Below are 13,410 nucleotides of genomic sequence, written 5' to 3'. Positions count from 1 at the left end.
CACCAGAACGACCAGACACAGGAACAGTTTCTTTCCTCAGGCAATCCATCTCATGAACACTTAACAATAATCGTGGAACACACAACACTGGTATACATTATTTATTTAACACACATACTTATTTACATTTCAAATTTGCACATATCATACCTGTACATACAAAATTGTCTATATTATATATTGTGTTTTTGCTTTTTTGTACATTGTCTATTTTTATATTATTCTTTTTATTATCGGTGTCCTGTCTTGTCACTGTCATTCTGTTGCACTGTGGAGCTTCTGTCACTAAAACAAATTCCTCGTATGTGTAAACATACCTGGCAATAAAGCTGATTCTGATTCTGATGATATGTGGGCCGAAATGAAAGATTTTGTGGCCGCGAATTAAGAATTCATTCCTACGACTTAATTTGTTCGCTCATTTTAGTTTAATCATGGGTTATCTAGGGAACAAATGAATGAAACATGGACCATGGCCACAAATTAATAAATTGTAGGAACAAATTAACAAGTTGTAATGAATTAAATACATATACATATATATATATATATAAATAATTCACTCACAGTTGTTTGCACGTGTTTTGCGCATCATGAGCCGCATGCACCCCAAAATGAAATTACTTAATCGACCATCGATAGCTTTAATCAATCACATCTCTTAACGTCAATGAATCAATCACTGATTAATCGTTGACATCCCTATTCTAAACCCAACTGAAAATCTCTGAAAAATCCTTGCCAACAAAGTTATGGCAAAGAAACCCACTACAGTTACCGAAATATGGAAAAGACTGGAAAAAGAGTGGGCCAAGATCACACCAGCACAGTGTGAGAAACTAGTGATGTCCTGCGGCCGCAGATGTGCTGAAGTCATTCAAAGCAGGGGCCTCTAAACTTCCTACTAATTTCTGACAGATGTAACCCTCCAAAATTTTTGTTGTAATCTTCTTTTTAATGCTACAGTGGTTACTGTTCTCTAATTTTGATCACGGTGTTCTCCACAAAATAAAGGTATTTGTTGAAATGCCTTGGTTATTTTGTCAAACATGTTAGTATAACAGTGGTATACCTACAGCTGATATTCCTTCAAATTTTGAGCGATGAAAATTAACAATGTCAGAAAAACTCAAGTATTTATAGATTGTTCTCTAATTTTGATCTCTACTGTAGATTGGATGTTGTATGACAGAAGACAACTGACTTACTCATGCCCTGAAATGCCATAACCTCAAATGGCTCCTTTAGCACAGTCTGAAAGAAAAAGAAAACGAAAAGAAAAAAAAAAAGACAAGACCGTGTAATTAAAAAGTACTAGCGTGAGACTTAAAATCTTTAGAGCACATCGGCATTTAGTCTTTCACCTTGATTTGACCTCTTCCCTCAGCTTTTTCCACTTCAGCAGCAGCAGCTTTAATGGCTTTCCTGATGGCTGGATCTTTAAGTGCAGCCTCTTCCTCATGGGGAACCTTGTCTTTGTGGTTCTGCTTCTGTATTCCAAAAAACAAAAAACACAATAAGGTGGCTGTGTATTATATCAAAAGCATAGACAGAGATAATCTGTGATATCAGGAAAAATTGTGATTATGAAAATCATACCAAGTATTTGAAGCTGTGCTTCCAGCCAGTGATGTGAGCAGCCATTTCATTCTGCAGCCGCTGAACTTTACACAGTTTACACTGGTAATGGGGTGGAACCGACTTAGATGGGCTTCTATACTCCCATATGTACTGTAGGCCTATGAACACAAAGCACATGTGTATTCAAACATAAGATCATTCAAAAATCAGCCAAAGCATATAGAAGCTATTTGAGGGAGCAAAATAATTATAAAATTATACAATTTAAAACACCACAAAAACAAAAATTAACAGGGATGAGAGAGTTTAAACATTTGATGCATTTTTATTAAACAATTTACAAATTAAATAAAATGCAGTGATCATCAGTATTTATCTAAACATTTATTTTGAATGTTTGTGAACAGTTGATTAAAGAGACCCTATTATGCCATTTTGAATATTGCCTTTCATGAAGTGTGTACTGTAGCTGTATATGAATATAAACGATCTGCAAAGTTGTAAAGCCGAAAGTCTCCCAAAAGAAAGAATTGACTCTGAACAACCAAAACGAGTCTTCAGCAATTCGAATCCTACTTCTGTGACGGCTACACGTCACGGCGTAAAAGAATCAGTGGTTAAAATTACTTTTTTTTTTTCTACTGTACCACAGCAGTACAACCCCAATCTTTTTTGTGTTCCAGTCATTTTACTGATGACTGCTTTAATCTCGGGGAGTTCAACACAGGATTCACAAAACGCTTGCTCTTGACCAGTTTATTTGGACCAGCTGGCTCCACTGAATCACAACCTGTAAGTATGATTAATAATTGATGTTTATATTTTCTACTGAGTGTTCAAAATACGGAACTATTGCAATGGGCATATCGTTTCCGTCACGCGCTGTAGGCAGTAGACCAATCAGAACAGACTGGGTCATCTGACCAATCAGAGCAGAGTAGGCTCATGGAAAGGATGGGTTTAGATTTAGGATGGGTTTGAGACTGAACATTAGAACTGCTTCGAACAAATCGTTGGAAAATTAGGTGATATTAAATGCATATTTTGAGGTTTTTTTTACCTTGCATTCATGTAAACCTATTGTAGGAGACTCCCAAAAAAACATTAGGAACTTTAAAAATGGCATAACAGGGGTACTTTAATTTAAGTCATGAATAATTTATTTCATTAGAGTAAGGGACCAATAAAAGTGTGATGCCTTATTTTAAGCCTATTAGCCTACATTTATATAGTGGTAACAAAATATACATCATTACTCACCAATAACAGCATCGGTGACTGATTTGAGCTTTTTGTTCAGACAAGGTATAGTCTGGATGGATCCATTCTTGGAGGTGAAGACTGATGAAACGCACATGAATCAGTAAAATCAATAAGGACATGGACAAGCATTGTGAACCTGGACTTAAAGCACAGATGACAGTGTTCCCACTCTACTGAAACCGTACCAAGTGGTTACTGCACCACAAAAACAAAACTAGCTGAGTGCTTAAAGCACCCATTCAGTTACCCCCAGGCCTATGGGCAACAGTCACACTTGATGGAAAATTGTGGTCAGACAAGTGAGCCACAACTCTCTGCACTTAAACGCTGAACAACATATACAAACTCAACAGATTTGAATGAATGCAGTGACGCCTGCTGTTTTTCTGTCTACAAATCCAGTATGATGACAAAAGCACACTGGTTGAGATGTCAGCCGATCACACTGCAGCAGTGTAACTGTTCTAACTGAGTTCAAGCTTAAAAGGCACCTGAAATAATGCATTTAATGTTAACTTTTCTTAGGCAGCTTAATGCATGCCCTGCACAGGGTGGCACAATTAATATGCTTAGATGACCCTAAGCGGACATACGGGGATAAAAGGTGGGATACCCAACCTCCTAATATACATGGATCTTGACCTGACGTTAAAGCACATGGCGAGAGCAGGTCATGATTTTTCGAATGTTGCTCGAAGGAGCTCAGTGTTGATGTTTCTAATGTTGTTCAGCACACCGCAGATCAAATGGTGCAAAGCATTGGTCTGAAAAAGGTGCTAGTTTGAGAGCTGTGCTTGTGTGTTGTGTTCAGGGTTGAAGCTCTGAAACACCCAGAAGTGGCACATGGCAATAACATTACCAAGGCCAGGCACAGCTGAAGGGCAGAACTGAAGGGTTCTGAGGGCGGCACTTACCTATGTCACCACTGAAGAGCTGCTGCTTTTTCTGTCACAGACGACAAATAAAATCGTTGGTGGGGGAGAGAAACAGAGAGGAATTAGAGAGATATAACAGCACCCGAGCTGAAGAGCAGAGTCCACTCTCCTCCTCCTCCACTTAAATTCTCCTCTCCACTTCAAAAGTAGAGGGTGAAAGTCCTTGGACAGGAGGACACAAAGTGTCTCTTCACCAGACACTCTCATGCTAGAAGAACAATTGTTCTTTATTAATCTCCCCAAGAATAAAGTTCTATCAAGCAGACAAGAGAATATACGGGATGATAGAGTAACATGTTCTGCAAGTTACATTCTGTTTTCAAACAGAATGCTTTTTTTTTCACTTTTAATTCTTATCTGTCTTTTACAGGTCAAATGCAGCACTGTGTCAGGTCATTGACAGACTATGGACATGAATAAAGAGTACCTTTCGAAAGTTCGGGGTCGGTTGCTTTTTTTTTTTTTTTTATCAAAAACACAGCATAATAATATTGTGAAATATAAATCACAATTAAAAATAACTTTTCTATTTTAACATATTTTAAAATGTCATTTATTCTTGTGATGGCGAAGCAAAATTTTTAACAGCTATTACTTCAGTGTCACATGATCCTTCAAATTCATTCTAATATGCTGATTTGGTCAAGAAACATTTCTTATCAATGTTGAAGTTTTTTTTTTTTTTGTGTAAACTGATATTTTTCAGGATTCTCTGATAATTAAATGGTTTAAAGCAGTGTTTCTCAACCCTGGTCCTGGGCGCCCCCCAACACTGCTCATTTTGTGTGTCTCCCTTGTCTGACACACCCATTTCGTTTCTTCTAATGAGCTAATGAGTTGAATCAGGTGTGTTTGATTAGGGAGACACACAAAATGTGCAGTGTTGGGGGGCACCCAGGACCAGGGTTGAGAATCACTGGTTTAAAAGAACAGCGTTTATTCGATGACAAAATCTTTTGTAACAATATAAATGTCTTTACTGCTACTTTTAATCAATGTAATGCATCCTTGCTGAATAAAACCATTAATTTCTTTCAAAAAAATAAATAAGTGAATTTAAAAAATATTACCGACCCTTAACTTTTGAAAGTTAGTGTACATTTAAGCTACTTTAGGAAAACACTAGGGCTGCACGATAAATCGCATGCGATATTTAATGCGCATCTGCTCAATGTGAAAGCCCGCAGGTGATGGAGATTTACCGCTGATTACAGAACCGGCTTTACTGATAAGATGCGCGTTAAATATCGCATGCGATTAATCTTGCAGCCCTAGAAAATACATAGGCCTAGTCTTCTATACAAGGTCTGCAATGAATATGTGTTGACCACTTAACTTTTTCCTTTAATTAATACTCTCATAGTTATGTAATTATTTTGGTTTCAGATACCACATGATCCTGCAAATACTCTTAACCCTCACAGACATCAGGGCAGAGATTAATATTATTTTAGTATTAATCTTTTAGAGACTAACTATTTGAGGCATGAGAAATATGTCATACTTCAACACTATGCCAACTACAGTTGGTCACAGTGTGATCATCGCTTTATCGGCTCATTTTGCTGGAAGATCTGTATACTAACAGATGATTGATGAAGCGGACTACAATATGCAAAAAGGGGGGGATTCCTTTGAATAAAACTGTAGCCCGTCAAACAGACAGTTTGCAGCACTCTGTCAAACTGAGCTTCATGGCATAACAGAGTTATGGGTGATACAGGTGGGTGAAATCATTCAACCACTAAGTACATCAAAACAATTATAACCAGTTTTAGGTAGAGTATAAATGACCAAAATTAATTATACCCTATATCTACTTTTAGTGACCTAAATGAGCTGACAGTGCATTAGCTAGTTGGACCAAACACTTGCATATGCTGACGTAAAAATGTCAGTTGTGTTATTGAAGAGATACAATAAAGTGATTAGAAATAAAGTCGCAATGAAACAGAATTAGCAACAGATATTTTCTTACATTTTGTGTGACGTATATCCAAGTGTTATGGATCATCAAAAAAGAAATGAATGTGAGGACTTGGTTCTATGCATTGGTTGTTGATTGGATTTGAAAATGTGGGCACTCAACAATGGAGGCAGATGAATGTAAATTTGCAGGTGCAGAGTTTAAGCGGACTAAATGATTGGAAAAGTCCTGCATATGTGACCAGAGAGAAGTCTGTCATTCGTTTCACCAGCAAATTGAGTTATATTTTGTTAAATGAAAGTATGTGTAGAATTTGTTTTGCAATAAATAAATAAAAAAGTGAATTTTAATTAAAAATGACCAGGTCAAAAAACGTGCATAGATGAATCGTTTGCAATGAGACCGAATAACATGCATTTACAAATTTGACAAGGTGAATTTTCATTTCACCCAGAATTTTAACTGACATTTTCATGAACCAGCAGCGGACCGAGTGACCACTGTTTGGGAAGTATTGCACGTCTGCAGATGCTCTACATCCACGTGGTAAGGTAGGAATAAAGCTAATGGAGTGGCTCTGATTTGATGTGGTGCTATTAGGGCTCACCTTCCCACCGGCCCTGCCCTTCTTATTAGGATTTGGTTGAGCTTCCATACTGCAAAAGACAATACTGCACACATATTACATTATTTTGATTATTGCTGCAATTAAAAAAATACATTCAAAAGGAGGGTAGGAGTAATTCGTGTGTAACTAATATGCCGTTTCGGCTGTAAGAGAAAGTAAATGACGGCGACTCTGGCTCATTACAAAGATCACACGCTTTCACGCTGCATTATGCGCAGCTAACGTTACATTTAAACTCGCTCGCCTCTAACATGAAGCGCGGTCTCTCTATTCACTACAACGCAACTATTTAAAGTCACGTTAAATGATTTACCTGTTTGTGGTTGTTTTTACTAACCTTGTGTTGAGCAAAGGCTTGTTTGGTTTTGAAAATAGAAACACGACAAGGAACGGCCGAAATAAAACAGTCAAGACCCTAGTCCGTTTCCCGCCTATTTCCAAAATAAAAGTCCTAGGTATAATTATGAATGTATGCTAATTCATTTATTTTAATAATTTACTCATACAGTAAATGATATTCAATTATTACTGTCGTTGATATTGTCTACTATTACATAAGTACAAAATTTATGGAGTTTATTAAACTACCGGGACACATAAGTGAAGAGAGCTGAACTGAAACCACAATCAAAACCTTTATTTTGAAGCGAGCTTTGTTCGACTCTCAAAAAAAGACTGCTGCACAATCTTGATATGTGACTGTAATTTGCAGTATCTATATAGATATTTGAATTAAAATTATATATATTATAAGTGAATCGCTATCTGTATCTATTGAGCAAATATTGAAATAATAGTTGCTGTGTTAAATTTAATCAGGCACCAGTTTAGCCGGACTATTTTCTCAACAGAGGTTGATGGACCCTTAATGGCTCAAAAGCAGCACGAGTGATGATCTGTGGTGAGTGAAACAAACTTATCTTAAGTATTAGTTCGTATTTGTATTTAAGCTGAGTAAATGAATTTGTGCAATGGAGTTAATCGCTGATAATTATGGCTGCGTATCGCCACGCTTATGCAAACTGAAATAAACGTCAAATCAAACGTGTGTTGTTTACAGCTTCTATATAACTTACATATGTACATAAAACAGATCTGCTGTTGCAAATCATTAAATGAACTGATACATTTTAAACATTTAAAATGATGATGAATGGTTGTGCTTGTGAAGTTCTAGTTTAACGTGCAATCGATGCTGGAGAAAACTGTCAGGATCAAACTGCCTATTTTGTTTGGTGAAATTTCACATTTTCTTTTGTGAATAACTTGTGAAATTATGAAGATGACGATGTTTATTATATATTCTAAAATGTACATTTTAATATAATAATATGATGTGTGAAATCCATATTACTGGTCTTTTGTTTTTGTTCCAGTTCTTTTTGTTCTTTAACAACTGAAGAATGAAAGCAAAAAAGCAAAAAAGGCAAGGTGATTTCCAGAAAGTTCAGCTCAAGGTTGGCAAAAAGAAGCCAAAAGCAGACAATGCAACAAACGTCAACTTCAGATCAAAAGCTATCCATTTACCAGAGCAGCTTAAGCATGCGGATTCAGGGCCAACAACGCACAGGCAACTTGACATTAAGGTACATAAAACACACAATGTCACAATTTCCACTGACCCTCATCTTTCTATGGTTCATTATAGGGGTGTAAATAGACATCAATATTGATCAATGCATCAATCAAATGACTAACAGTGATGTATTAATGCAACATATTGTTAAGATGCACCTTTATTTTTTTACACACTTATGTTAGCCAGATCTGCATTGTCAGTTGCACAACTGAATTAGCTGGATACATAATTTGCAATTTTCAGAGAGTTGGATTAAGTATTAATGTTACATTTGTGAATTAAAAATGTAATGTTGTATAAAACAGGCACATATAGTAAAATTTGTATCACTGACATTTTTTTTTAAATCACCCCTCCATTGTCTCTCACTGTCTCAGGATCTGTTGTCCAAGCTACACCACATCAACAGTAACATAAAGCAGGGAGCTCTGGTGGGTTTGAGGGAGTTGCTGTCAGCTCAACCTTCTATGATTGAGCTGCATGCATCAGCGGTACTATCTGAGGTGGCGGCACTCTTCACTGACAAAGACGGCTCTGTGCGAGCAGCTGCAGTGCGTCTGCTGCGTTTCATCACTCAGTGTATCCCCGCCGAACGGGTGGTTCCCTTCTTCCCCCTGCTCAGTGCTCACCTCACTTGTGCCATGACCCACATCTCAGAAGCCATCCAGGAAGATGCTCTCCGGGTCCTGGATGTGGTGCTGGAGCACTATCCTGGACTTCTCTCTCAGAGACATACGGTGCTTCTGACAAATTTTCTAGAACTCATTTCCCAAAAGCGAAAAGCTGCAACAGGGCAGGATAAATCTGGGAAAGGGGGCTTTGCTCTGACTATCAGTACAAATCGCTCTGTAACAGCACAGCAATGGAGACTGACTGTGCTGCTCAGGTATTGCATCCCAAAAAAAATTCTCCCCATTCTTTCTATGTAGTTTGCCATGTTATTATTTATTAACAATTTGTGTAATCGTTCAGGTTGGGCAGTTTTCTGCAGGCAGTTGTTGAGGAAAGACCTCTGGATGAAGGTGTGACCAGCAGCATTGGCCTTGGAATGTGGGCTGGAGAGAAAGGCTCGGTGACCTCTGTGGATGTGAGTTGGGAGGAGCATGTCTTTGGGAAGGGCAGGATCCAAGTGTTTGAAAATTCTGGAGCCGTTCCCACCCCACACTCTGCTTATCGGCTAAGGTATGTTTAATTGTTACAATAAATGATTACAGTAAATTTCTCTTTCTATTATCAATATGTCCTCCATATAGACCGACTGAATATCGCCTGAAAGTTATTTGTTTATATCAGAAGGGCCAAACTAGGGCCTGATGACATTTGATTTGGCAGTATATCAAAAAACAAAAAATCCATTTCTAATGTATCAATTTCTAATTTATATTTTAGTTTTAGCTTTTAATTGTTTTATTTTTGCATCATAAATGAAGAGAATATGTTGAAAATTTAAATGCACTTTGAGATGCTACTCGTCACTCTTAGTGAACAGACAATAATGATGAGGTTTAGGGTGTGGCACACAGACAAGCATACATTTTAAAAAGTTTGTCAAGAAAATTGTTTTACAAGTCTATTGTTTATGTGTTTTCATTGTAATGTAAGTTTCGTTGTACAGTAAAATGGTATATTGCAAAGTAAGTTTTTAATTTTATGTTTAAATAATAAATGAAGGGAACCAGGGTTAACCACTTTCTCTTTAATATAATTCCTTATAGTTAGAGGTTTGATGTAATGAAACAATTTTTTTTGGCCCATGGCCCTCAGTCAAGATTGATTTTGGCTTTTCATAGTAAAACGTTTGGGTACCTCTGGTTTATATAGTTAAGTATGAACCTCTATAGCTAGCTGTATGTTTTTGTATAGAATAGGACTGGTTAAATACCAAAAGTTTGCCTTCAGTACAATACCAGCATCAGGTAACATGTCTTATGTGACAAGTGAAATTAAACTAGAGCAGACAGTAGATTCAACAATTAAATGAATTTATTATTAATCTCATAATATTTTTGTATTTAATGGGTTAATATTGGTGAACAGTGTGATGACTGGTTCCCAATTCATTTAAAATCAGACATAACAGAAAAATGACTTGTGATTCAAAGAGAGAATTTATTGAGACCTCATACTGATAGACATTAAACTGCATGTTAACTGATGAAACCACATATTTGCTCACACAAAATTTCTATTAAAGTTTAAATAGTTTTTTTTTTGGTCACATCTGCACTAATTTAGCAAATAACATTGACATTTATTAATTTAGCAGACACTTTTATCCAAAGTGACTTACATTGCATTCAGGATATATATTTTTTTAATTTGTGTCATGCTCTACTGTTTGAACTAATGTAACAACTTTTCCCTACACTTTACTTACATTTGTAACAGGATTTTTTCATAATCCCATCTGGATTTGATGTATTATAAATTACAGAATAAAACAGAATGTCACACTGCCTAAACAATGTAATCACGGTCAGGTAACAAAATTTGCACAACAGTATGGTACTGCTTTGCTTTTTTACTACCATTATATCGCTGAGACTTTGTAGGCTTTTCAGTTTGATCAAAAGACAGAAAGGCCATGTGTTTACAGTATACAGCACTTGTTATATTGGTTTTGTACAGGCCGGACTCTAAGGCAGGGGCTGGAATGAATAAGGAACTCTGCTCGGCTGAGACCGTGCAGGGCTTTGCAGGAACTCTGGTGCCTTTGTTGCTGGAGATCTGGGTGGAGGCGGCAGGTGGAGATCATGTGCAGACAGACAGTGGCCACCTGCTCTCAGCAGAGGCCATGGCTCTTATGTTCCAGATCCTCACCATACTGCAGTTACTGAGAAGAGTTTCCCCGCATAGAGACCAACAGGACATACTGGTACATACACTTAAACTGTAGCAGCTGCACTGCTGATGTTATATAGCCACATAAATATCACATAAACCCTGTTTCTGCTGTACCCTGCAGGATGCCTGGTTCCGGAATTCATACCTGACAGATTTCAAACACCACTTCATGAAGAACTTCCCCTATGGCCTGCTGGAGGTGGCAAGACACAAGAAGAAGGCTGATGGAAAGAGGTGACAAAAAGTCCAAATGTTCTATTTAAAGAAACCTAGAGTGTTGATATATGTAAATTAATGAACCACATTTCATTTTTGTGATTCCAGAAGTTTCAAGTTTTTTTTTTTTTAAAGAAGTTTTTTTTTTTTTAGCTTTTTTAAATTCATTTTTTATATATTTTATTTAAAGCATGCCATATTTTATAAACAAAACAAACAAATAACCCCTATCTAGTCCCCTATACCTATTATATCAGTTGAACAAAAAGTGTAAAATAATAACCACTGATCTCTATTTTCGTCTTCAGGATTAGGCAGCAGGTAGCAGCTGGGACGGTTGCTGGCGGCAACGTGGAACCATTGGCCCTAAACGTGACATTGTGCCAAGTTATGGTGACACTCAGTCTTAGGGGCCAGGATCACGTAGAAGCCGAAGATGCTGACTGGCTCCGACCAATCAGGGTATTTATTAGGGAGACATTGTCCAATGAGGGCAAGCTGAGCTCAAAGCACCTGGCAGCCTTACTGGAGGTGGTGTGGAGGATGATTGTCACCCAGCGCAGCCGCGGTGAGGCCGGTTTTCTTTACGGCAGACAAACGTTTGTTTTCTAATAAAGGTCTGCTGAAATTCAAATGTGTGTGTGTTGTCAGTGGTGACAGACGATCTCCTGCAGGCTGTGTATGTGCAGTACCAGCAGAGGAACTTGGCTGTGAGTGTCCGCTCTCTGCTGCTGCGCTTTTTCAGTCAGCTCTACATTCAAGAGCATCAGAATCACCCTCATATTGCCCGGTATGTGCCCACCACCCATTTTTTTATCTGGCCCTGGTGCCTGGTCTGTCCCATTTTTTCTAACATCAATGTTGTTTGGCCTTTCTGGTTATTTTATTTCTATGCACACACTACTGTTCAAAAGATTGGGGTCAGTAAGATAAAAAAAAAAGATGAAAAGTCCAAGTGATTGTAAAGACATTTATAATTTTACAAAAGATTTATATTTCAAATACGAAATGCTATGTTTCGAATACGAAAATGCTATGAAACATATTGACAGCTCATTGTCTCTGCATATTAAGCTGGGATAGGAAAAAAGTATTTTAACAAATAATTGTGTGTATATGGTCTTTTTTTTAATTTATTTGTCTTTTTTTTTCTCAGTTTTACCAGTTTTTTCCACATGTCTGAGTTTGTTTGTGAAATTAATTGAAGACTCCCTCAGACTCTTTTTATTATTTGAGTCTAGAAATGCACCTTGTGACAGTAGGAAGTGTCTAAAGTCTCCCTCTCTTTCAGGAGCAGGATTCTGGCACGCTGGCTGGCGTCACTGCCAGTGCAGTTGGTTCAGCTTGGCAGCAGGAATCCTCAGCTCTCAGCACAACTGCTAGAGACGATCCATCCAGCTGCCGCGAGGGGCAATAAAGACCTTCTGCAGAGTCTTCAGAAAAATGCCTGCAGTATTTATGGTAATAATATATACTCATATACACAAACAACTGTTTAGCATACTCTCTCAATACTATAATGTGTGTGTGCTTGGGAGAGGCTTGTGTAAGGGATCGGGCGGTAGTGAGGGTGAGCATTAGAGTGGTGGCATCTCCGGTTCTGAGTGTGATATAAGCTCTCTGTAGTTTTGTGTTTCGGGAGCACAGCGCTCCCTTTGTGTGTGTTAGCACTCATGACATCAGCAGCGTGCGTCAGCAGCTAATGATGTCTGTCTATCTGTGATCACTGACAGGACAAACCTCTTTCTCTCTTGATATTTTTCCTCCCTCTCTTTCTCAGACATTCATTCCTTCACTGTTGAGCTTTTGCAGCTACATAAATCTGTCACTAGGGGGAGCTATTTCCTTTCTCAAGTTTTACATTTAGAATGAATAATCAATCTCAAAATAGTAGGGCTGTGAATCTTTGGGTAGACAGAGAAATCGCTTCGATTCACGATTCATAGGTTTTCGATTCGATTCAAGAACGATTTTTGCAAATTCAGAACGATTCAATTTGATTCGATTCACAATTAAATTCGATTCGATTAACGATTCGATTCTGCATTCTTTAAGTGCATTCACAGGATTATTTTAATGCTTCCCCTAAATTCTTTAAATGCTTAGTCAGGGGGCAAATTACACAGCAGCCTTTATAATTAGAGAACCTAGGGAAATGCTCAGGTAATGTAGTCGGTATGACCGAGAGCCATTGAAAAACTACAGAAAAGTAAAACTACTTCACTTTAGCATTACTGGCCATGAGTACTAAGGAGAGATCACACATCAGCTGCTCAAAATGTGTCAGTGAGATGAACGGAGCACGAGCGCAATCCTGTGACAGTCATTAGGCGGTAAATAGTGGAGCGTGTGAAGGAGAGATGTGAGGGCACGAACACTGTTCAAGGTCTCCATTAATTCGTGCTTGTAGTAATTTAATGTGTATATATTTTAAAAG

General features: G+C 37.7%; 2 protein-coding genes across 4 annotated transcripts in view; one reads left to right on the top strand and one right to left on the bottom strand.

Moving 5' to 3' along the window:
* Nucleotides 1-6,777, bottom strand: part of LOC107657728 (meckelin-like) — a 59,217-nt gene extending 52,440 nt beyond the window's left edge. For both annotated transcript variants that reach the window (XM_016445954.1, XM_016445955.1), the window contains exons 1-7: nt 6,672-6,777; nt 6,314-6,362; nt 3,759-3,789; nt 2,842-2,922; nt 1,600-1,739; nt 1,365-1,490; nt 1,209-1,254 (exon numbers count right to left, since the gene is read on the bottom strand). In XM_016445954.1, coding sequence (XP_016301440.1) covers nt 1,209-1,254; nt 1,365-1,490; nt 1,600-1,739; nt 2,842-2,922; nt 3,759-3,789; nt 6,314-6,361 — 472 coding nt within the window. In that variant the 5' untranslated portion in view covers nt 6,362; nt 6,672-6,777. The remainder of the gene's footprint in view (nt 1-1,208; nt 1,255-1,364; nt 1,491-1,599; nt 1,740-2,841; nt 2,923-3,758; nt 3,790-6,313; nt 6,363-6,671) is intronic.
* The window catches only part of LOC107657731 (testis-expressed sequence 10 protein homolog), a 23,600-nt gene continuing 15,260 nt past the window's right edge, over nt 5,071-13,410 (top strand). Inside the window, exons 1-10 of one of the 2 annotated variants that reach the window (XM_016445959.1) lie at nt 5,071-6,257; nt 7,154-7,235; nt 7,731-7,920; nt 8,291-8,799; nt 8,886-9,095; nt 10,542-10,788; nt 10,879-10,991; nt 11,282-11,541; nt 11,625-11,763; nt 12,265-12,434. In XM_016445959.1, coding sequence (XP_016301445.1) covers nt 7,738-7,920; nt 8,291-8,799; nt 8,886-9,095; nt 10,542-10,788; nt 10,879-10,991; nt 11,282-11,541; nt 11,625-11,763; nt 12,265-12,434 — 1,831 coding nt within the window. In that variant the 5' untranslated portion in view covers nt 5,071-6,257; nt 7,154-7,235; nt 7,731-7,737. Of the gene's footprint in view, nt 6,258-7,153; nt 7,236-7,710; nt 7,921-8,290; nt 8,800-8,885; nt 9,096-10,541; nt 10,789-10,878; nt 10,992-11,281; nt 11,542-11,624; nt 11,764-12,264; nt 12,435-13,410 lie in introns of both variants that reach the window. The other variant, XM_016445958.1, reaches the window with a different exon arrangement.

This window comes from Sinocyclocheilus anshuiensis, unplaced genomic scaffold (genome assembly GCF_001515605.1).
Source record: "Sinocyclocheilus anshuiensis isolate Anshui unplaced genomic scaffold, SAMN03320099.WGS_v1.1 scaffold43, whole genome shotgun sequence".
Classification (NCBI taxonomy): domain Eukaryota; kingdom Metazoa; phylum Chordata; class Actinopteri; order Cypriniformes; family Cyprinidae; genus Sinocyclocheilus; species Sinocyclocheilus anshuiensis.
Note: the sequence above shows the minus strand (reverse complement) of the source record. Positions and strands in the feature narration are given on the sequence as shown.